Source organism: Meleagris gallopavo, chromosome 10 (assembly GCF_905368555.1).
Source record: "Meleagris gallopavo chromosome 10, MGAL_WU_HG_1.1, whole genome shotgun sequence".
Classification (NCBI taxonomy): Eukaryota; Metazoa; Chordata; class Aves; order Galliformes; family Phasianidae; genus Meleagris; species Meleagris gallopavo.
Window position 1 is genome coordinate 6,274,982 of NC_139413.1, and position 22,359 is coordinate 6,297,340.

General features: G+C 39.8%; 1 protein-coding gene across 1 annotated transcript in view; it reads right to left on the reverse strand.

Annotated features, from left to right (window-relative positions):
- Positions 1-22,359, reverse strand: part of NOTCH2 (notch receptor 2) — a 79,898-nt gene that overhangs the window by 13,824 nt on the left and 43,715 nt on the right. Inside the window, exons 11-22 of the mRNA XM_085231471.1 lie at positions 19,906-20,139; positions 19,356-19,466; positions 17,499-17,691; positions 15,660-15,805; positions 14,352-14,471; positions 14,089-14,241; positions 11,176-11,404; positions 8,909-9,110; positions 6,025-6,178; positions 4,833-5,017; positions 3,886-4,018; positions 1,674-1,919 (exon numbers count right to left, since the gene is read on the reverse strand). Of these exons, the coding sequence (XP_085087597.1) occupies positions 1,674-1,919; positions 3,886-4,018; positions 4,833-5,017; positions 6,025-6,178; positions 8,909-9,110; positions 11,176-11,404; positions 14,089-14,241; positions 14,352-14,471; positions 15,660-15,805; positions 17,499-17,691; positions 19,356-19,466; positions 19,906-20,139 (2,106 nt within the window). The remainder of the gene's footprint in view (positions 1-1,673; positions 1,920-3,885; positions 4,019-4,832; positions 5,018-6,024; positions 6,179-8,908; positions 9,111-11,175; positions 11,405-14,088; positions 14,242-14,351; positions 14,472-15,659; positions 15,806-17,498; positions 17,692-19,355; positions 19,467-19,905; positions 20,140-22,359) is intronic.

Consider the following 22,359-nt stretch of genomic DNA (forward strand, 5'->3'; position numbering starts at 1 on the left):
TTTAGGGAAATGTTTAATGAATCCAAAGGGAAATCATTCTCTGAGTGAACAACTCCCAGCATATTGCAAGAACAAATGAATGCACAGAATGTCTTCAGTACCAATCACTGCTGGAGGTAACACAGGTGCCAAATTGGCCACCGCAAGGAATCCTGAATACCTGTTAGGTCATCTTACATATTGCATCTGATTTGCCGGGAGAAAATTACATCTTAGGACCAAATGCAGTATCAGTGAACAGGGTGAGCAACAGAGCCTCCCTTTGCTCATCAGCTGGATGGAGAGGCCCTGGCTGCATGGACTGGAGTTTACAGCAGCATCCAGAGGAAAACTCAGGCGCCAGCACTGAGAAAAGACAAGGATGACCTGAACATGACTTAGACCTCCCAGGAAAATATTAATAGAAGTCTCCACACATGTGCAGCCAAAACTGACTGTTCATAGACAGAAGCAGACAGGGCAGGATGGCCCACTGAGACCTGGCATCCTATTAGTCAGAAACCACAGCAAAGCCACCTCCATCTCCTCCTAGGCAGAAGGGTCAGTGTGGAATGTGCAGAAGACTAACAGCTAGAGGAAGAGACATGCTCCCCCTCTGTGCCTAACATTTCCAGACAGATTTCATGTCTGAGACAGGGCAGCTCCGACTCTTCTCCCCAAGGAGCTGCAGGTCTGCACTCCCCATTCTGCAAGTTCCAACAACCCTTCCACGAGAGCCAGAAGCAATGTGAGGCACAATTTATAAAAAGAAGGGGTTGTATTTAAGTCTGCCTGTTAAGCTAATGTCCTGCAGCAGTGTCCTTTTAGGAACTACTTCTGTCAGTCTAGGTAGTGCATCCAAAAACTATCACATGAGCTCTTTAAGTGCACACTCTTGTTGTTTCTTTAGTGGAAAAATCTCTAAATCTTTAACTTTTAAGAAAAAAAGTAAAAACTATTGGTAAAGCATGCATAGAGGGTCACTGGTAAGCAGGGAAAGTGAAAGGTTTTAATGGAGGAAAACTGCATACATGAGAATTAAACTGCCATGCAGTCTGGAAAGCTGAAAGTTAAGACACATCTGGAGACTATTAGCTTAAACTTACGCCCAGCAGGAGGCAGAAAGCAGAACAGCAGTAATACTGACAAAGAAGAGGACTAGACAGAGCTAGACAAGATTGTGTGGCGTGATTTTTTTTTTTGCAAAGCTGTGATTCAAATTTGGATTGTGGAAGGATCACATAAATAAACTAGGAATGTACAGATTGTCATGCATAGAGTATCCCATCCAGACCACATCTCCAACATAGGGAAGAAAGGGAGGGAGGGTTACAAAAGAGGCCAAAAGCTAATTATGGATACTATAACACTAATTTATAGAAAAAAATTCATATGCTGCTTTACAAAAGTGAAGCTGACACACAGACAATTACAATTTCAATAACAAATGTGAAAATATGAAGGGGAGAAAAGTATCTGGAAAAAAAAAATTGGCAGTCAAGAGTCTCAGGAGGTTCTTTTGTCTGAGACAATTCTGGAAGTCCAACGTCTTAGATTTTTTTCCCTTACAAAAAAAGAAGTGTTTTAAGAACTGAGACAGCACAGAGGAACAATCAGATATTGTAGAGGGAAGTGACTAACACCATTTTTAAAGATACCACTCTGAAATTGGAAGCACATTTATGAATACTCACCAGTAAAAGCACTACGACAGACACATGTGTAATCATTTATCAGCTGAATACAATCCAGACTTCCACGAGGGTTGCAAGGATTAGAGAGGCATTCATTGATATCCCCCTCACACCGCTCGCCTGCAAAGCCTGGGAGACAAAGACAGCTGTAGCCCCCAATCTGGTCAATGCACTGTCCCCCATTAAAGCAGCGGGGTCCTCCTGACTCTGAAATGCAGTCATCCACGTTCTCCTCACACAGGCGACCTGTCGAAACAGCAAAAGTGGCAATCTGAGAATAGGGTGTCGAGGCCTCATTTCCTATGATGTTCAAGTTTTGACTACATGAAACACAGTCCTCGATATAAACAGGTAAAGATCCCAGTTTAATGCAACCCATGCCCGTTGCAGACAGTGAGCCTCAGCGCTGACTTAAGAAGCATGTGGTTTAGATCCAGTCTGCTCTCAATGGTATATCATACTGGTATTTAGCAGCTTTCATGCTTGACTTAATTTAGGGACATAATTAAAAACATAAAATCAAAACAAAAATGAAAGAAACACTCCATTTAGCCCTGTAACTGAACATAGAGAGCCCTGTGCTGTCCCTAGCAAGGCTGGAAGCTTCCAACCATTCATTTAACTTGGCTGTAACCCTGAAATTCAGCAATACCATTAGAACAAGCCACAGCAAATCAACTGAAAAGCAACCCCTGGCCAGTATGCCATTCCTGCAGTTTGACTTCTGAGGACCTACAGTAAACTACCAATGCTGCTAGGGATGCCAGCTTCTCCCTCTCCGTGTTGGGTTCCTTGTCAAAAGGTCTGGTGCTAGTTCTACCTTAGTCACACAGTGTAATGGATATAAGGGAATAGAGAGGATAAGTTGAACAAAAAGTTCTGCTTGTTAATACTGTTGATTCATCCTCAGCATGTGCAATGATTCACCTACACAAGGAAAATATTTATACAGGCATCAGTAAAGCATTTATTTCAGACCAGACTAGGGAGACAAAACTACATTCTTGATGCCATTAAGTAATGATACCAGCGAATTCTAATTCCTCTCATTTAGGAAACAAAAATAAATCACATCCAAAAAGTAATTCATCTCAATGAATAAAGACTGAGGAATTAAAAGCCCACTCTGAACCATGAAGAATCTTTCAAAGGTGAGGGGTACCTTTGTACATCACAAATTCTGACAACACAGGAATTAGTACATAAATATGTACTTTGATGTAGAGATGCTTTTTTTTTTTCCTCTAAAATGGAGATCCGAATCAATAACACAAGGAACTGTCAAACATGAAGATTTGGAATAAAATAGGTATTTACGCAGACTGGGGAGATGTGTTTAATGTGACAGCCACATCAAATTCAATGAATGCAAAGAAAAAGTTCAGAAGAACATAAAGTCTTTTAACTGATTTCAGAAACAAGGTTTAAAGAAAAACAATCAAGTTAGAAAACATTTGCTGGTGAGTAAAGATGTGCTCTCTGCAATATTTCCAAAGGCAGAAAGCAAGACCATCAAGCCACATATAGCTAGGAAATGTAAGGTGATCTTTCAAGAAACATTATGTTGAACAAGCTGTGGAATCATACTTGCTAAAAATCACCACTATGTAGCTGGATTTTTTTTTTTTTAAGATTTATTTTTAGGAGCTGCTATTAAAAGAGTTCCTATTAAAAGAGTTCCAACTTGCTGAAATAGTTTAAACTAACCTACAGGCAAACTTCTTTTTCACAAATGGTTTCAGGATAGAGCGCAACGTAGGGCCAAAATTTAAACAAGGGTGCTGGAAACAGTGCAAGAACTAAGCAAGCTTTTTGTATATTACATAGTTTCTTAGCTAAGAAGAAACCTTGGATTTTATGGAACAAAACAGATAAACTCGGGAGACATCTTAATAGCTATCTAATCCATTGCCAAAGAGGGGTCATCTATTCCCAGAGAACATTGTCATGACCTATTCCCTTAAAAGAAAGGAAATAAAAAACCAAAAACAAAACAAAACAAGAAGAACAGCTCAGAAAGACAGAGGTCCCATAGCCTAAGAAATTTACATATTTATTTTTAAAGGGAAAATATGTGTTCTCAAGGGATTCAGTGCACTTTGGGAACATTCTTCAAAGAAAATAATGGATTCCCTTTAGACTCTGCATTAGGAAACAAGTCAGAAAGGAAAATTTATTCTTGTAACATTCACTTAATTACTGAGTTTCATACCCCGAGTGCCTGGTGGACAGGAGCACTTGAAATGGTTGACAAGGTCTATGCATGTTCCTCCATTTTGGCAGGGCTGAAACTGGCACTCATCCACTTCATACTCACAGTTGACACCCTGGTATCCAGGCACACACTACAGGACAAAAAGAAGTATGAATAATCTTTTCGTAACAGTTACATTGGCAGGCACCTGAGAAAGGCTGACTGACACAGCAAACCCTCAAAGGGACAGATTATGACTTCCTTTGTTGCCATACAACTGTCAGTGACTTCAAGGGCTATACAGACAGACAGCTCAGCACACAACTTCATCACACGACTTCTCAACTGCGTGATGCATGTCTGAATTTGAGTGAGTCTTTCTGTAAAATATGGCAAGTAAATCCTCAAACTTCTCACCATGGAGATCGATTTGGAAGTTCTGACTTAAGGTTTATATAATACTCAGGTTTTCCTTCTGGGGCTGTGCTTGCAAGGTGCTCTACATTCTCCAAAGCTTAAGAAGTTTGATAGACTGTGAGATTACGGTCTCCATTGCTCTCTGTATCCGCTGTAGGAGTTAGAAGATAGAGGAAGGCATCCCCCACTCTGAAAGGCAACGGATATTTTGCCCACCCAGTATGGAGACTACATTCCTTTGATGAATTCATATATATTTTAATACAAACCACATCTCAGGCAAAAGCAGGATTAGAGCTTCTTGGAGATGGAGTTCTTATCAACCACACCTCCTTACAAACGCATTTCTACTTCAATTTTGAAGTCTTTCTGGAGCGCTACCTCTGCCACAGCTGAATTTAAAAATATATTTAAAAGGTGCTAGGTGGCTTTTATCCACTCTGTGAATCTCTTCTACCACTTGCACGTGCTTCGGGCTTCTTTTGATGCCTTTGCATAATGATGCCCTAAATATTTAGGCCACTTTCTACTACAGCACTCAGCATTACCTCGCATTGGTATCCACCCAGATGATCCCTGCAGGTAGCACCATTCTGACATGGGCTGGAGTCACACTCATCCAGCTGCTCCTCACAGTAGCTGCCAGTGTAACCCACACGGCACTGGCAGCGGTGTGTGTTTCCCACATTGAGGCAATGACCGGAGTGCTGGCACAACTGATCCACTGTAATTCCTGAAGCAAAAGTTAAATAAAGTGAGCAAACACGTGAAACACGTTTTCCATCAGCATTGGTAGATCAGCCAGGAATGAATACGGCTAGAAGCAGTGCACTGAAAATGTGAAAGTGAAAAACTGAAGAGTGACTCTTTAAATTACAGTGAGTCAGAACCACGGCTGGCTTCTGAATGGAGTCACTGCTCTGTCCCATTTGGATCAATTATCAGCATCAATACTGGCCAAATTATTTGCACAGCTGCATTATTTTACCACTGGCAGGCAAATATGCATCTCTAAAGTGTTAATGTTACAGTACAAAGGCTCAGTGCACCTAGAATGTCTGCAAAAAGTACTGCAGCTTGACATCGTTTGACAACAAATCTGCTCATTTGGATTTCCCTCAGCTGAAAGCTGCATGACACTGTGCATGAGTCACACGTCCAGGAAGTCACCTTCCAGGAAGAAATTCACTTAAAAAACCAAATCTTTTACATATGCAGCATCTGAAGTATGAAATTATCACCGAGAAGTAACAGGGGGTATGGTCTTAGCTATAGCTAATGTGGGTACTTAATATCCAGTATTTGCTGAGAAAATACTTGAAGCATCAGAAATTGCAAGATGCCTTTTGTGCACAAGGACAGCATGTCTTAAACCTAGCCTGCCTAATACTTGGCAGAAAAAAAAAATATAAACAGCCAATGTATTTTCCAAAAAAGCAGGACACGTATTACTGAAACAGACTTGTCATTCTTTTTCCCCACCCCCCAATTCTTCTTTCCTAATATTTATGACAGAAACTAACTTCTTATGTCAGGAAGAACCCAGAAAACCCTGAATCTTAACACAACCTTGCAGAATTTTCTAGCACAGAAGTGACTGTGATCTACCTCTGAGAGATGAAGCTCTCTGTAATTTTCAATATTTGTTGTGTCCACAGGTGTATGGGGAAAAGAAGCATCGATTAATGATGGGAAATGTTTTCAATTGAAGCAGAGAGGATGCTAAGAATGCTTATTTACCCCTTTGTGAAGCTGCCACTTGACAGGAGACGTTGGGCACGTCACAGTAAGCGCCAGTCCAGCCAGAAGGACAGTCACATCGAGTCTGGGCTCCACTTTGGAAACATGTGCCTTTGTTCTTACAGGGAGACTTACTGCACAGATCCATAGGTGTCTAGAGAGGACAAAGAAAAACCGCAATACATGGTAAGATCAGTAGGAAACACTGATCCAGAGTATAAGTTCAGGAGGCTAAGTTCAGGAGGCAAAGAAAAAAAGGCTCTGGTTCCAAGGAGCACTGGAAAGAAAGGCACAGTACTTGTGAAGTCTAATCTAGCTTCTTCACTGACAATCCCAAGAGCTTGTATGTCTAGAAGGGTGTAGATGTGCAGGGAAGCAAACCCCAGATGGCAGCATCGTTTCATCACAGAGGTGATCACTGCAGTTGCCACACAGGCTTATCTGGCTGGCTGGGTTTGAGAAAACTCAGTTTTGTTTTGTTTTTTTTTGTTTTTTTTTTAAATCTCAAAGTAGGCTTCCATCTCCACATTAGTAGGAAAGCTTCCAGCCATCAACAACAACAACTGTCCTTTCTTTTCACAACTCCCTCTCCATCTTCACTGTCTTTTTGAGAATAATAGACGTGTTCCACACATTGATCTTTGTTTTTCCTTTATGTCATTAGATAACATACCTGCTTTTGATCTCAACTGCTCTAGTACAACCTCCCCAAATTTTTCCATCTTCTGAGATTCAACTGAAACCCCAGAACTGTTTTATAAACTGAGAATGGGCCAAGAGGGCAAAAACATACCGTTTTTCTCGATTCCTTTAATAAAAACAAACAGTATCCAAATGGAGACTGACATTTTTAGTAAATCATTGTATGGAAGTGGAAAGGATTCAACCATCTGATCTAATATAAACCAGCCACTAACCATCATTTCCTTCTTGAGCACTCAATCTTCAAAGTAATACAGCCATTTGATTGATTTCAAACTGACTTGGGGGACGGATGAGGTTTATAAAGTGAGTAGTATTGAATTTTGGCTGCAAAATGCCATTTCAATTGCAGAAAGTTCTGCTTTTCAGATGTAAACTGCCTCCCCACAAAAACTAAAGGATAAAAATCTGTGCTTTCACAGGCAACGAAAAAGAAACTTGGAATTAAGTTTTACCACATGCATTTCAGTGTGAAAAAACACCAAGCTTCTTGCTTCTGTATTTCTAATGAGTAGCCGACTATTTTACATGCAAATTCCATAACTTGTTCTCCGTATTTAGCTTTGCTAATTAGGTCAGGCCAATTTTCCACTAAGATAAGAGCGACAGCATCGCTGCGATCTATAACTCTCTCCAACACAGCTTTCAGTAGCAGTTTTAAATTTAGAAAGCTCAGATTTCTTGTGCAAAATGAGTAATACGAGATGATCAGGCTTCTCTGAGCATAAAGCAAACAGGCTTTCTGGGAACCCACATTTAATTTGGAGACAGGAACATTAATCCTTTCCTCAAGTAAAAACAAAGCCAACCTAACAGAAGAGGAACTGCTGAACTTCACAGTACTTTACGATCCCTCTCAATACTAATTCTGCCAGTGAGGTTTACATGGTGTGCCCAGAATGCCTAATTAGGGTAGCAGAGGGGCTGCTTTTTTATATCACTTCATTACTTTCCATTCACTTCCTCCATTAGAAGCAGACTTGACAATTTAATGTCTAGCAATGTACTTCTGGAAACGCACCTCCCCCCCAACACTAAAATGCTTCCTCTAACAGCTACTGTGTCACAAAGACACATCAGCACCAAAGAAAGTTTCAAAATCCTCACAGAATTCTCATGCTTTCCAGTAATTTCATACCCACGCTGCTGTTTTGTTTTCAAGTGGCAGCACTCAGACTTCTTGCAAAGAAAGCCAACATAGTGTTTGCTCTTCCAAAGCAAGACACAGACTCAAATAATACTTGCTATTCTGATAAGCGTAGGAAAAGAAATAGTTCTAATATGAAAAATGAAATAAGCACTGCTTCCACTGAAATAAGCCAAGTGGTGCAGCTTCGATCCAAGTATTTCTATACTTAGAAGTGAGCATTGTGGCTGAAATGAGATGTATTAATTCTAAAACAGAAACTGGAACACTGTCAAGATACCATTTTCCCATTTAATCTGTAACTCATCTCTTGCAGTTTTTCTTTGTATATCTGGCAAGCAGTCAAATTCACACAAGTCCTTAACAGGTACTAGTCAGTTATTTACAGCATGAGTTTGTGGCTTCTATGCTTGCTGTGAAAAATGAAATCACCTGAAACTAAGCATGCAAGTAATACCAGAGCTTCTTATGGAAGTTGTGAACAGCATGATCACTTCAGTTACTGCTCTGAAACTTCCTGGCTATTTTTGCTGGGGGAAAATATATATATAATATATAGAAGAACTACACCCCTCTGTGCAAAAGAGAGCAGTGAGATTAATGTGCTGCTAATGACACTGAAATTCTTCCACTCAAGTAGTAGCCTTTTTTCCCCTCCATATAAACACAGTGTTTTGTTTTGAATCAGGGCAGTTTTATGTTCGGATGAAATGCAGCATTTTCAAAGCTAACAGCTGTTTCTCATTTAAAGAAAACTTATCTGGAAAATTGCATTGACACCCATCCTCAGAAATAAGCAAGCATTTTTCTCCTTCTTACAAGCAGACACTTCCAGATTTCCAGAGTTTTGAACAGAGGCATCTGCTCTGTTTTAGAGAGAGACTGGACTAAGTTTTCCCTGGGCTACCAGGCTTATCAAAATAGGAGAAACAGCACTTGCCATGTTTGGTACCTCACATCTAACCAGTAACTCCTGCTGCTGTTCAGTTCAAATAACAGTTGGCTGTGCAGATCAGACAAGGAATCACCACCCACCTGGCAGTTCTTCCCTGTGTAACCCAAAGGACATATGCATCGGTATGTGCCTAGGCTGTCCACACAAGACCCTTTGTTCAAGCAAGGATGTGAATCACACTCATTAATTTCCATGAGGCAGAAGGGCCCCGTAAAGCCCACTGGACACTGGCAGGTAAAGGAATTGATCCCATCCACGCAGGTACCTCCATTGAAACAAGAGCTGCAAGAGAGTGAGAGCAAAAGGAAAATGAGACAAAATGCAATTAGCTCTTAGCCAGAGATGGAACGAAAACATAACTAAAGAGAGACAGAAAACCAGATTACAGAATCATCTGTGCTCCAGTAAGCCTTCACTAAAGAAGCATAAAGCAGATAAAGTAATGCAGTGGGGTTCCATTTTATTGTGTTTTACCTTGATGAGCAAAAAAACGTAAACCACGGTTTCAATGAGTCATTAGCAATGGAGTTAACTTCTCACTTAAAGAAATCTTCCCACCTTCAATGTCACCACAAACAGTGCTGTACCAGGTAGTCTGCTCAAACTGACAGGTTGTATGCAAATTGTATTACAAATTCTGATTGCATTACAAATTATAAGAAGCAGAACAATTTGCCTTTTCTTCATTTTTTTTTTTTTTTTTTACTTCAAAGGAATCAAAGGTATGTTTTCTCAAGGAAAGCTTCATGTAACATGCAAAACACGAGCGTGCTTCTTATTGAAATAATGTGAAAGTACTGGTACTGCTAAACCCCTTCCTCTTCTCACGAGAACCTTCCTTCAGTCCTTGATTTGTAAAGCTACTCACATATGCACTGGCAGAATTCAGATCAAAGGAATTACCCCCCACAACCTTCTGATCATAAGGAATTCTACCAGAGTACACGTCCTACAGAGAAGTTACTGGGAAAATTAGCAGAAGTGAAGCCTCATGCAAAGTTAGCTCCTCACAATTTTTTCCTCTGAAGAAATGCCTGCCAAGAAACTCCTGTTCCTCTGAAAATAAATCTAGATCAGATTCAAGATGATCATTTTGATACAGAGCACAAAATGCATTCCTGCTTGTTATCTGTCTTGAGCACTGTGGAAGGGTACTTTCCATGAAAGAAGTGATTGAGTCATCTCCTTGAACCTTCAGTGCAAGTTTTAGGTACCTAAATTCTGACTATCATTAAGTTAGAAATGTCAACATCAACCTACTTATCAGAGCTGTCCTTCTACCTCGTGGACTGAATTCCACTTTAAAAGGAGCAAGAGTTGCCTTCAACATTCATGGCAAAACAAAGAAGCTGGAGGAACTGTCAATCATTTGGAGCTGTCAATCATTTGGCACACTGCACTGAAATCAAGCACCCATCTCCAAAAGAAAGCGTCACTCTTTCTCATAGGAGGTTTCTCATACAAGACAAGGAAGAATCATTTGAACCAAATTCAAATTAACCAACCATAAGCATGCTCTTAAGTATCGCTCAGTAAATTTTGGTTGAGAAGGTGTGACTGGTTTAGCTTGGCAGACCAGGTCAAATTGCTACATCCCTCATTCGTACCTGCAAGACTGGTTTCTGTCCTGACTGATAAGGAAAACAAAACCAGGATGAATCTCAAGGAAGAACCAGGCGTTCTGCTCTGGAGCACCCAACATACTTGATTAAACAACTGTTGGGCAAATTAAACACACCCTCATCAGTGACACAATCCTCTTCTTAAGCAAAAGATGCTAAACTACTTCCTCCCCCACAATTTCAATTTTGTAAAAGATAGGAAAGACCTTTTCTTCGTGTACATAGAATGCATGAGAACAGCAAGAGCTTCGCATTTAAGCACCTTATTTGTTTATTGTAACTAGACTAGAACAGATTTTTTTTTTTAAATTATTTCAAGCTGTACTAGAAACTGTTTCCATCTGAGAATCTAAAGTTACTTACCTGAATCCTAATGAAGTTTAAAATAAACACGCAGAAAGAAGATGGATACATAGATTTAACCCTCAGAGAGTTTTCAAAGATCACCAAGCAAACCAACTCAATAAGGATGAGCTCTCGAGCATTTTAACTCAGTTCCCTATCTCCTCCTTAAAATCACCTCAGCTTTTGATCTCAGCACTGCTAACTCACATCCAGTTTTCGAGCATTAAGAGGTCTCCTGAAAAATTAAACTTTCCCAGTACAAAATTAGGGGATTCAGTTCTCCTCCTGGTTGCCTCCTCATAGCTTTTTAGCTTCCGTTATTTGCAGTTAATAACTCAACTCAGGCTTTCTAGTGCAGCAGCACTGTGAAGTTATCTCACCTTTCGGTGCATTCATCGATGTTGTTCTCACAGTTGGTTCCCTCAAATCCAGGCTGACACTTGCATGTGTAGCTGTTGACATAGTGGGTGCACGTGCCTCCATTCCTGCATGGTTCACTCAGACATTCATTGGTATCTGTTTGACATTTATCTCCGTGAAATCCAGGTAGGCAGATGCATGAGAAAGAGTTTATCCCATCCACACATGAAGCCCCATTTTGGCAGGGATCTAAGACAGAAGCATTAACTTAGTGTTAAAACGGGCAACAGTAAAAACCCAGGCCTATGGTAGTCATCTTTAGAAAAAAAAAAAAAAATGTATGACACTGTCTGGAGGGTAAATACAAGTTTTTCTGAGACGCTTTATGGAAGAGAACCACAAAGCTTTGCCAATACTGAATTCACAAGGAGGTGGGGATCGGGACAAAACTTCAGGGCCTACAGATTTCTCTCCCAGGATTTGTTGTACCAAAAGCAACAAAACCAGCCCTAAAGCCTTGTATTTTAAAGTTCAAGCTCTGCTCTTTTGCCAAATGCCTACCAATAAGAAAATACAAACAGTTGAGTAACCCTTTCTTCTCCCTTCTTTGTAGAGACACTCCTCAGCACATGTCCAGACACTCCTCAATGCATGGGAGAACTTGTGCGATTAATTCTAAGCATGCAAGTAATCCAGGCAAATCAAATGTGTATGTGGAAATTAGTATATGTATGAGCACTTCTGCATAATTAAGCACTTGGCATTCTTCCCAGTATCAAAGGCTGACAGAGGAAAGGCTGGTGGAAAAGCCCGAATTTCATGCTCAACCCTGATTGCTCCTCACTCCTACAATTCTTAGCATTTTCTTAGCATTTTCTTCATTGCTACCAAAACCTTTTTAGTTGTGCATCGCCTGTTTTTTTTTGGTCTCAGCTACTCCCTGCTGCTGCATTCCTTTTATTTCCACAAGCACCAATTTGCCATCACTCAGTAGTTTCTTCCTACTTTGCTCCTTCCACTTTAAGAACAACAATCTTATATCAGATTCTGCCTCTGAAGCCAGTTTTCTTTTCTAGTCAGGCTTCCCTAGTCTAAAAACTTGCATATGTAAAAGCAGAGAGGGGAATGGGGAAGAGGGAGAAAAATAAAAAGGTTTTTGTGATCTAAGACCATCCTCAAGTACTACTAAATACAAACTTCAAAATGCAAATAAACTCAGCCAAAGATTTGCAGTTCAACACAAGTACAAGATCATTCTGTTCAGTGGTAAATGAAGAAAACAGATGAGAAAGGTAATTAAGGCTCACTTATTGACTGAGAAATATGCTCACATGATAAAAATTTTTGTTCTAAGACTGACACCTGCATTCATTTAAAGGTCATCTGACTACTGCAGAGAAAAAGCATGCTCAAAGCAAGACCCCTGGCAGCTGTAAAATGTTGTGTCTGTGGCAGGCAGCCACTTATGACTGAAGCCAAAATTAATGTTCCGTGCCACACATTTACTGACAGAGAAAGGAGACTAGAGTATCAACTTTTCAATAAGTTCTTGTTATTGGAGGGTTTATTTGCTTCATAGATTAAAGACACTTGGCTCAAGCCATGGAAGGTTTTTGTTATGCTAAATGAAATCAGCTGCAGCAGTAATCTGAAATTCCTCTTCAACCTCATGGGTGTGCTACATAACAGACAGCACTGCATCAATCTCAACTCAGAGATTTTCCAGCTGTTCAAGAAAGACTGAACACTTAAAATGTTTGCATCTTCAGATATCCACATACAATACCCATATAAAACTGAGCAGGGCAAGCCACATCTTCGTTGGCTTCAGTAAATAAAGCTTTGGATCAATGCACCAGTGTCACTCTGTTTCTTCAGAAAGAGGCAAGGAAAAGCTCAGGCTAAGCCAGATGTGTTAGAAATTCTTCCAACGGTGTTGCTCTGGGGCTCTCTCACACTAACTTTTACTCATGTGCTTGTTTGAATCTCTCTCTACAGCAGAGACAAATGTAAATTTTTTTCAATGCAAAACATGACTTTCTAAATGCATATCTAAAGCCTGTAAGACTTCGGTTTGTTTTTAGTCTATTCCAACAAAAGCTAGTTATTCTTTTTTGTCCCTTGCATTTTTTTTTTTCCAAGAGGCAGCCAATTAAAAAAATACAACGTAGTGAACAACTCCAAGGTTTGATAAAGCACTTCACAACAGTATCGGACAAGTTTTTAAACAGAGGACACTTTTCAGGAGACTCATTTTATGTGATGATGAAACAGAATATGCCAAAAAGATCAAGCAGCCAATATGTGCTTGGTTTCCCTTGTAAACAGCACTGTCAAGGGCATGAAATGAACAACTGCTCTCTTAAACAATGTCAAGAGTCATCACTGCACGGCTTACCCTCCTGCAGCTGATCTCTGTTCTGGAATACAGTGCCTTCCTGCTGCTTAATTTGCTTCCAAATATGGATTAACTGGAACAGCAACAGGACCCACTCTTTCCAGAATATTAGTGTCAGACAGACACATTTCAAGGACTGCTGTTGTCTCAGATTCCCACCACACCTCAAACAAGTTTACCTTTGAAATACAGATAAAGTCTGCAATGTTACTTTATGAATTAAAATTTCAGGCAAATACAATTACTCATTTAACAGTGTTCCTTATTAAATATGGAAATAATAAGGATCTCTTCAAGTTAAAAATTTGAAAATAACCCCTATTATCAGCTAGAATACACTTTTAGCAGCTAAATGCAATGGATTTTGCCTGCCTTATACATGCAAGTATTACAAGGCTGAGGTTTTGAGGTGGTTGTTTTTTTTTTTCCCCTTCTTGGTAAGAGCATACAAAGGAACTTTTGAGTACCTGTTGAAGAGCAAAGCAGAATTATTTCTACGTAAACAGGGAAAACAGAACAATCCTCTCATACTTACTGGACAGGCAGTCATCAATGTTACTGTCACAATCTCCTCCAGTGAAGCCTGGACGACATTCACACAGGTAACTGCCTTGAATATTATGGCACAAAGCATGATTTTTGCAGGGCTTTGAGAGACATTCATCAATATCCACTGTACATCTCTCCCCTGAAAAACAGAGAGTGCAGAACTAAGATCTTTCCTCATGTCAATGGTCAAAAGGCTCGATGCCAACACTGCTGAGTGCTGGAAGTACTGTACGTTCCCAGGCACGTTACCTTCCCAGCCAGGGGCACACTGGCAGGTGTAGCCTTCAGAATCAGGAGATTCTTGGCAAATTCCCGAGTTCTCACAAGGGTCAGGGGAACACGGTGCAACCACTACCTGACAGTTCACACCTGGAGTGCAGAAGGGGAGAAAACAGGAGAATATATAGTTAAGAGTTTTGGTGCTTTTCAGAAGAATGAAAAAAAAAAAAAAAAAAAAAAAGATTGCAACCTGCACCACTATCCTACACAGCAGTGGATGACATTTCCATATTTGAAAAATCTTAGCAGTAGAAAGAGGTCAGAATACTCCTCATAGGCTCAGCAGATAGACACAGTAATTCCAACTAAGTTAATCTGAGGGCAGTGACAGGAAGACAAACCTATTGCACTGAGCCATAGAGGGATGTGGGCAAGCCAAAGGCTGTATAATCCCAGCCTGTGAAAGATGAAGTTTTCAAGCCTGCTTGCAGAGAAGACCCAGTAAGTGAGAAAGGTAAAAATATGCAGCTACTACTGCTTTGGTCTTCTTTAGCACCTTTTCCTGCTGCTATTCTGATCACATCCTTTTATTCGCTCCTATTCACGCTTTATGTTATGTTATCTTACACTACCTAAGTTCTAGCATTTCCTTCCTTCTTATAAAGTTTTTGTTAAAGCTATTCTTAAAAGAACTCAAGACTTAGCAATCTATTTATTCACTAGGTAAAATTTTTAGATAGTGCCACTACCAAGCATAACTTTTTCGCTAGAAGATTATCTCATCACTTTCAGATGAGCTGCACGTTAGATACGTTTTTGCCTGTGCAACACACATATTTTGTGGAATAAGATGAACTCATCCACTCCACTGCAAGCCTAGATGCTTTCAGGCAGTTACTGTATTATGAATATTTTATGTCTTTTAAGTACTTTTTCTGGACTTTGATACCTTCAAGAAAGAATTATCCTTCCAAATAACCTTACTTTCCCATTGAATTGCTTCTACACTTAAGAAAACTGATGTGATTTGGATGGCATTAAACTTCCAATACTGTCCCTTCAGTTCCCAGTGCGTTTACATAGATTATATAGATGAGTTTAACTTTCTTACAACAGAAATTGCAATTAGGACATTTCTTAGTAGGTTCAAACAAGGCTTAAGCACAATCTTCAAAAGTATTCTATACAGTTGTATCACATCTGTATTCAACTGTAATTCAACTTCATATAACCATGACATTTTCCTTCTCAATTCCTATTTCCAGAAAGTTTAATGAAAATATTAATGCCATTAGAAGTGCAATGAAGTGAAAAGAACAAAACTCTCTGAATTTTCACCTTTGAATCCTTTCCTGCAGGTACATCTATATCCATTCAGCAGATCCTCACAAGTTCCTCCATTTTGGCATGGGTTTGATTTACATTCATTCCCTTCTGTTGAACAGTAATCTCCTATCCAGCCTGGGTCACAGACACATTTGTACCTTCAAAGGGAAAAGCAACATGAATGAGAGAACATTTTGAAATAACTCCACTCCAAAATACTGAAAATAAGCCACCCTTAAAAATACATTTCCCTTCTGCTAACAGTTTCCACAAAGCACTTAGATTTATCAAAACAGAAACATATTGCTGTCTATCTCAACACATTAAAAAAAAAAACAAAAAAATTACAGGAAGTGGAGAAGAAAAGCAAGTTGCAAAGATGAATAGACTAATTTAAATCAAAGTAATGGTTACAAATGAAAACAGGTGTTTGGGAGCAGCAGCAATTTACTCCATGTTTCAAAATCTGAAGTGAAGCAGCTCTCCACCCATATGCCATAGACCCAAAGACTTACTGAATCACGCTGGACTCCAGTCACACAAAGTGTACGCTGGCCTCCTTCTCCATCACATAGACAACACTTATTTTTATCTCACACCAAGTATAAGGTGCACACAGCATAAACAAGAACACAGGTGACCAGTGATAAACAATTTTATTTTTCAACTTTACGTGAAGGCTGAACCTGACACAAAGGCAGCCTTCCTGTCAGTTCCAAAAAGTGCTGAATCCTGCCCTATAGCAGTGGCAATACCCTTCCTTACCAAGTACTGACAACACTTTCCAGGACACAACATGCATGGAAGCCACTACTACCTCTGGGCCAGTTGGGAAGTTTCATAACTATGATCCTGTCCCTCCCTCCACTTGTCAGCTCCACAGCCCCTGTACTCCCAAAGCCCGTGTCATTCATTCACCACGGATTCATCCCTAACAAAAAGAGGTCTTGATTCAAGGCTCACAAAGTCAGCATTTGGTCTTCCTGGATGGGATGATTTAGCAACAACTGCTCCCATCAGAATGGCCAGAAAAAGCTTTCTTTTCTTCTCACAGGCATGCAACCAGTGTGACTAAAGCTGATTAAATCTGCCTTGGATATGCTGCTCTAAGACAACCACTGCTCAACAATACATCTCCTTATCTTGAGAAAGCTGCTAGAGGAAACAGTCAACTGCATTCCATCAATGTACCAACTTTAAAACAGGATGCCTTGCTTAGAACAAACAAATAAAACACCAACCATCAACTTTTCCCCTAAAAGCAGATGATTGAGATAGAGGGCATAAACTCATTTTTACCTTCTTGGCTTTTCATCCTGAGCAAATTTCCAAGCCTTGAAGTACCACCTTTATACGATATTCCCTGTGATTGGTTGTTACACCAAAATTTCTCCACCTGATCTTCCAGAACTGCTTTGCCTCCTAGTTTTTTGAGTCACCTGCTTGTTCCTTCATGCAGAGTATTTGGTTAGCAATAATGGCTCTAGTCACAAACACACCCTCCACACTCAACACTTTAGACTTTGATGAAATAAGTATCTGCTGTTTTCCAACAGTTTTATTTGGAACCATTTCTTTATTTTAACTGCATTCACTCTATTAGATTGAACTACTGAACTCTCCCTTTTGATGGTGCCCATGCAGGGCAGAAAAAACTCATGCTGAAACAGCACAAAAGGCAGCTGGAGAATAAAGGTCTGCACCTTACTGGGATTATTTCATGGCCAGCAAACAAGTAATATAAGAAATTAAAATTCAGAAACCTCTAATCAATGCAGAACTCAGGGTGGTGGAGACGGGGAATAAAGCATAAAAGGCAGAAGATATATTGATGTTACAGTAAGGACTTACCCACTAGCAATGTGCGTGCAGTTGCCATGTACACAGGGATTACTAAGACAGCCATCTGCCTGCGACTGACAGTGAGGATGATGGTAACCTTCAGGACATACACACCGAAAGCCATTGACTTCATTTATACATGTTCCACCATTGTTACAGGGGCTGGATGCACATTCGTCAATATCCACATTACAACGTGGGCCTAAAAAATACAAACCCAACCCAAACATTCCTTATTAAGACATATTTCTTTCAAGAACGTTTGTCCTGCATGTCTGTAAGATCATGTGGTTAAGACAACTCTGTAAAGCTGAAGCAGAGGTACAGATCTTGCATGCTTAAGTGGCTTTAACTGAAGACACAGAATGTTTCTGAACCTGGAAAACAACACTTATGCTCAACAATTTACACTCAAGAATCTCAAAGCTGCATTAAAAAAAAAATCAGTAATTAATATTCAATTTTATTTTTGGAAAGCAAGAATCACTCAACTGTATTGTATTTGGAACAAACCTCGTGAGCTCCACTTGTCAAAGCCCTTCTCTTCTGTGCTAAAATTACCTACCCTCTGAACAACCAATACTGCCATACTGTCTGCAGTAAATATAGGTCTTGTGGTTTATTGCGTAAAAGGAACTCTAAATAACACCGTATCCTGTTTTGCCTCCTCTCTTCACAGTGTGTGCCAGAATTGCTAAATCCTGTAAACATTGACCATAAGAATGTGTGAGACTGCAAAGCTAAACTGAACGAGTAGTGAAGTTGAAAAATATTTTTAAGGTGTAGGAAGCACAAAGTCTGAAGAGCCCACGCAGGCCAGCTCTTTAAATAAGAGAACAGGTCAATTAATCACATTTCTGAATTATTTCAACAGATAACAGTAAGAAATCCAGTAGGATAACAAACATAGTATGACAACAATGAGGAAAACCAAAGGCAAGAGGGATCAGGATCATGCCTCTTCCTGCTATGGACACTGAAGAATATCACCATGACAGAGTCAATGGAAAAAAGAAGCTTTAGAAGTTTAAAAAGATGCCAAGAAAAACACAAAAAACACATGAATCCTCTTAGTACTGTTTCTAATGCATTTCAGATCAGTTCTAATTAGAATCATTCTGTATAAACAGTAAACAGACATGAGAAAACTGCTACAAATGGTACCAACTGCCTTACAACAATTATTTTATGAGCATGCTATCCTACATGCCTCAAAACATATTAAGTCCATTATAAACAGTGCTGAGATGTGCTGTACTCATCAGAACCAGCCAGTCCTGATGCAGACCTACAGTTCTGAGCATGGATTTAAAAGCACATATAAAAGCTTCTTTTTTCAGCCTTGTTTTTACAATTTTACACGACTTAGAAGAGCAAACAGCACAGATCACATCATGAAACGGAAGCATGGCAAAAAGTGGGTTAATGAGTTGGAAACTTCTAAGTGGAAAGCAGTTCATTAGAACACTGACTTCATGCTTTGCTCTTGCTGAAAGAAAAATACTAGTTGTGGTCCAAGGCCAAGGCACAACCTAATCTAACACCTGTCTACATTGTTCACAGTCAGTGCTCCTGGAAAGAAGCTGTGAATAATAAACCAAAGTCACATGGTTTTATTTGTTATAAAACCAAGAACCATGAATTAGACGTAATTATCTAACAAGAATGGCATCTCACAGCACAGATCTGACCATATCTCCACTTGGTGTAACTTGCTGTAATGTAAGACACTGCGATTCAGAGATTAGAAGGATCTACTGAGATATTAACTGAGTCCCTCGCAGTCAGTATGCAGAGAACAGCTTCCTTAGCTAACAGGATAACTATCACCAAAACCACCTAAAGCTACCAGGTAGCTGATTTTACCTGTAAATCCAGGTTTGCAAGCACAGTTGTAGCGATTAATGCCATCAATGCAGTCCCCGTGAACACATGGGTTACTTGCACAGTCATCAAAGTTATTCTCACAGTTCACTCCTGGAAAAAAAAGATAAATTAAAGGAATAAGGAGATCAAATCTTAGCAAGATGAACAACAAAACCATTCCCTGGAAAGGGGAAAGTTAAGAACCCCACCTGCTACGAAGTTACACAGGCAACTTTAAGCAAAATAGTAAGGCATTTAGAACAACATACCTATTTATTTTTTTTTCAGCAAATGTATCTGATTGAATCTTGGGGTGTAAAGAGCAGGTAAGCTCTTCCAAGACTATTTGCAGTACACGTGTGAGCTACTCAGTTCACACAGACACAGGAAAATGCAGCAACCAAAGTTAACGTGAAGGTGAGAGCTGCTTTAGGCTCTTTACAATAAATTTATTCTATATACAAATACAGCACACACCAGAGGAGATGTAAGAAATAATTAAATCTTGAATCCTGTTACAATCCAATCCTTCTGCTTGTCCCTTATGTACCTGAAGTGCCCAGCAAACAGTTGCATTGGTAGCCATTCACCAAGTCAATGCAGCGCCCTTGATGGAGGCAAGGATTGCTGTGGCATTCGTTGATCTGCTCACTGCATATGGCACCCATGTAGCCAGGACTGCATATACACGTGTATGAATCGATTCCATCTTGACATTCACCATGGTGGCAAGGATCAGGATCACAGTTGTTGATGTTCTCCTCGCACAAAACACCAGTAAAACCTAAAGAAAAATGGCCAACGACAGTAATTAACTGGTACAATGCTGCAGTGGATACAATGCAAACATGGGAAGTATCATACTACAAACATTAGCAAATGGGTGGACAGAACACCAAGGGTAACTGGGCACCTCAACTGCTGGCCATTTTCCAGCCTTGAAAAACAAGTGACTTTTCCACTGCTCACAGAACAACACCTCGCAAGGAGAATCCTGGCATCAGAAGCATTACCCTCATTATATTCAGAATAGTAGCAGTGAGAGGAAAAACATACACCTCCACAAAATATTTACTTGCATCAATATAAACTACCCGAAGAGTCTCTCCTGTCATTATTTCCTCTACACAACACTGGAAATTTGACTTTTTCAGTACAAGAAATTACTGCAAAGATGCTGCAGAAACCTTCCCAAGGGAACTCTCTTGGCTCATGCTACAGTTTCTGCAGCTCTGCTTATTGAAAAGTCTCTTGTTTCCCTCATTGGGAAACTTTTCAATAACTCCAATCAAACACCAACTGCAAATTCATGAAAGACTGCATGCAATCTCCTCTTCAGTTAGGAGCAATGAAACAAGCATTCGTTTGGCCTGTTTCATTCTGCTTCAGCTGGGAAACATCCTGAGCAAGAGCAGACAGAATTTGTTCACGAGAAGGGCTAAAAAAAAAAAAAAAAACAAAATAAAAAAATCAGGAAGATAAGAACAGCAAACAACTCCCTCAAGAGCCCTGTTTTCCATGATGGAACAGGGCAATATGAAACAGGGACTATTTAAATAAATGGATTTTACAGATGATGTTTTAAAGCCACAGCTCACACTGCCTTCCAGCAGGTGGAGATAAGGAAGGCAGAACTTCAAATTTCAGACATTAACTGGAGACTGATACAAACCAAGCTGCAGGGAATTTCAACAGCTGAAGAGTGATTCTCACCTGAGCATAACAAGTGGATAACAGGCTCCCCATTTTTCATACAGGTTTGTGGCTAGTTCTCTGGTCAAACATACCAGGTGACGGCTAACATTTCCAAGTTCTGCGAACGTATGCATGGATGAATGGGTGTGGAAGTAGGTGGGAAGAGGGAAGGGAAGCTAGTTAGAGAGATGGATATAAAAAGATGTTAGGGAAGGAAGAAAACCAAACCGATAAGAGAACGAACAGAGGCAAAAAAAAAAAAAACAAAAAACGGGATAGAGGGAAGGAAAAGAGGAGAGACCTAAGACAACTCAAGAAAAAGAAAAGCCATGATCTACCGCTGGGAAGGAGAAGTGGAATAATGCCAGAAAGGAAAGAAAAGACAAAAAGCAAGCAGTAAATAGAGCTATCTGTACAGCATTTGGCCAAACATTTTGCAGTTTTCAATCAGTTCTGCAGCTGGAGAATACCATTCAAGGAACATATATCACTCGTATTATGAGGTTAATAAAGCAAGAACACATTCAAACATGATTTTCCAATAACTGACCTGCCCCAATGACGGATTTCATATTTCAGTCTTAGAAAGCTGTCAATATTAAATATTATACTTAGCATACATTTGTTTAAAAATAAAAAAAGATTTTTCTCCTACTGTAGCTCAGCTGAACTACTTTAAGACCAGGCATATTTCTCAATCTTTTTAACTGAACAACATACCTTAATGATGTACAACTTCCTCTCCCTCTTTGTAGACAGAGTAAGATTAGGAAAAAAAAAACAAAACAAAATCTGAACACGGAAATAGCTCCTCAGAGAGGACAGAAAATAGCCCCAGTACAGAGCCCTTCTTCCATTTTCAGTCAAAGCACAAACCAATTTACTAAGAGCTGCTGAAGTCACATATCCATTTGGTTGCTTCCAGGCTGTTCCTTGAAAATGCTCCATAAACCACGTGCCATCCCAGCAGTAGCAGCCCTCCTTTCTCATCTAGTAAAGAGGATCTCTGTACTGAGATGGTTGCCAGTAGTTCAAAACCCAAATTTGGAGGAAGTTTGGCAAAACACAGCTCTCTACACTGTCAGACACTACACGATCCCAAACTCTGCAATGGATTAATATTTCATCTCTGCACTCTCAAGGAATGAAGGCAACCAGACCCCATGCTAGCTGGAGAAAGACCTTCTAGGGTAGACTCCAAGTTTGGCAAGGACTTGAGCTTTTTTTTTTTTTTTCTTCTGTCAACTTATTCTATCACGTGACACATATAAAAAAAATTCTGGCAATAACTATTCCTCTTCTGATTAGA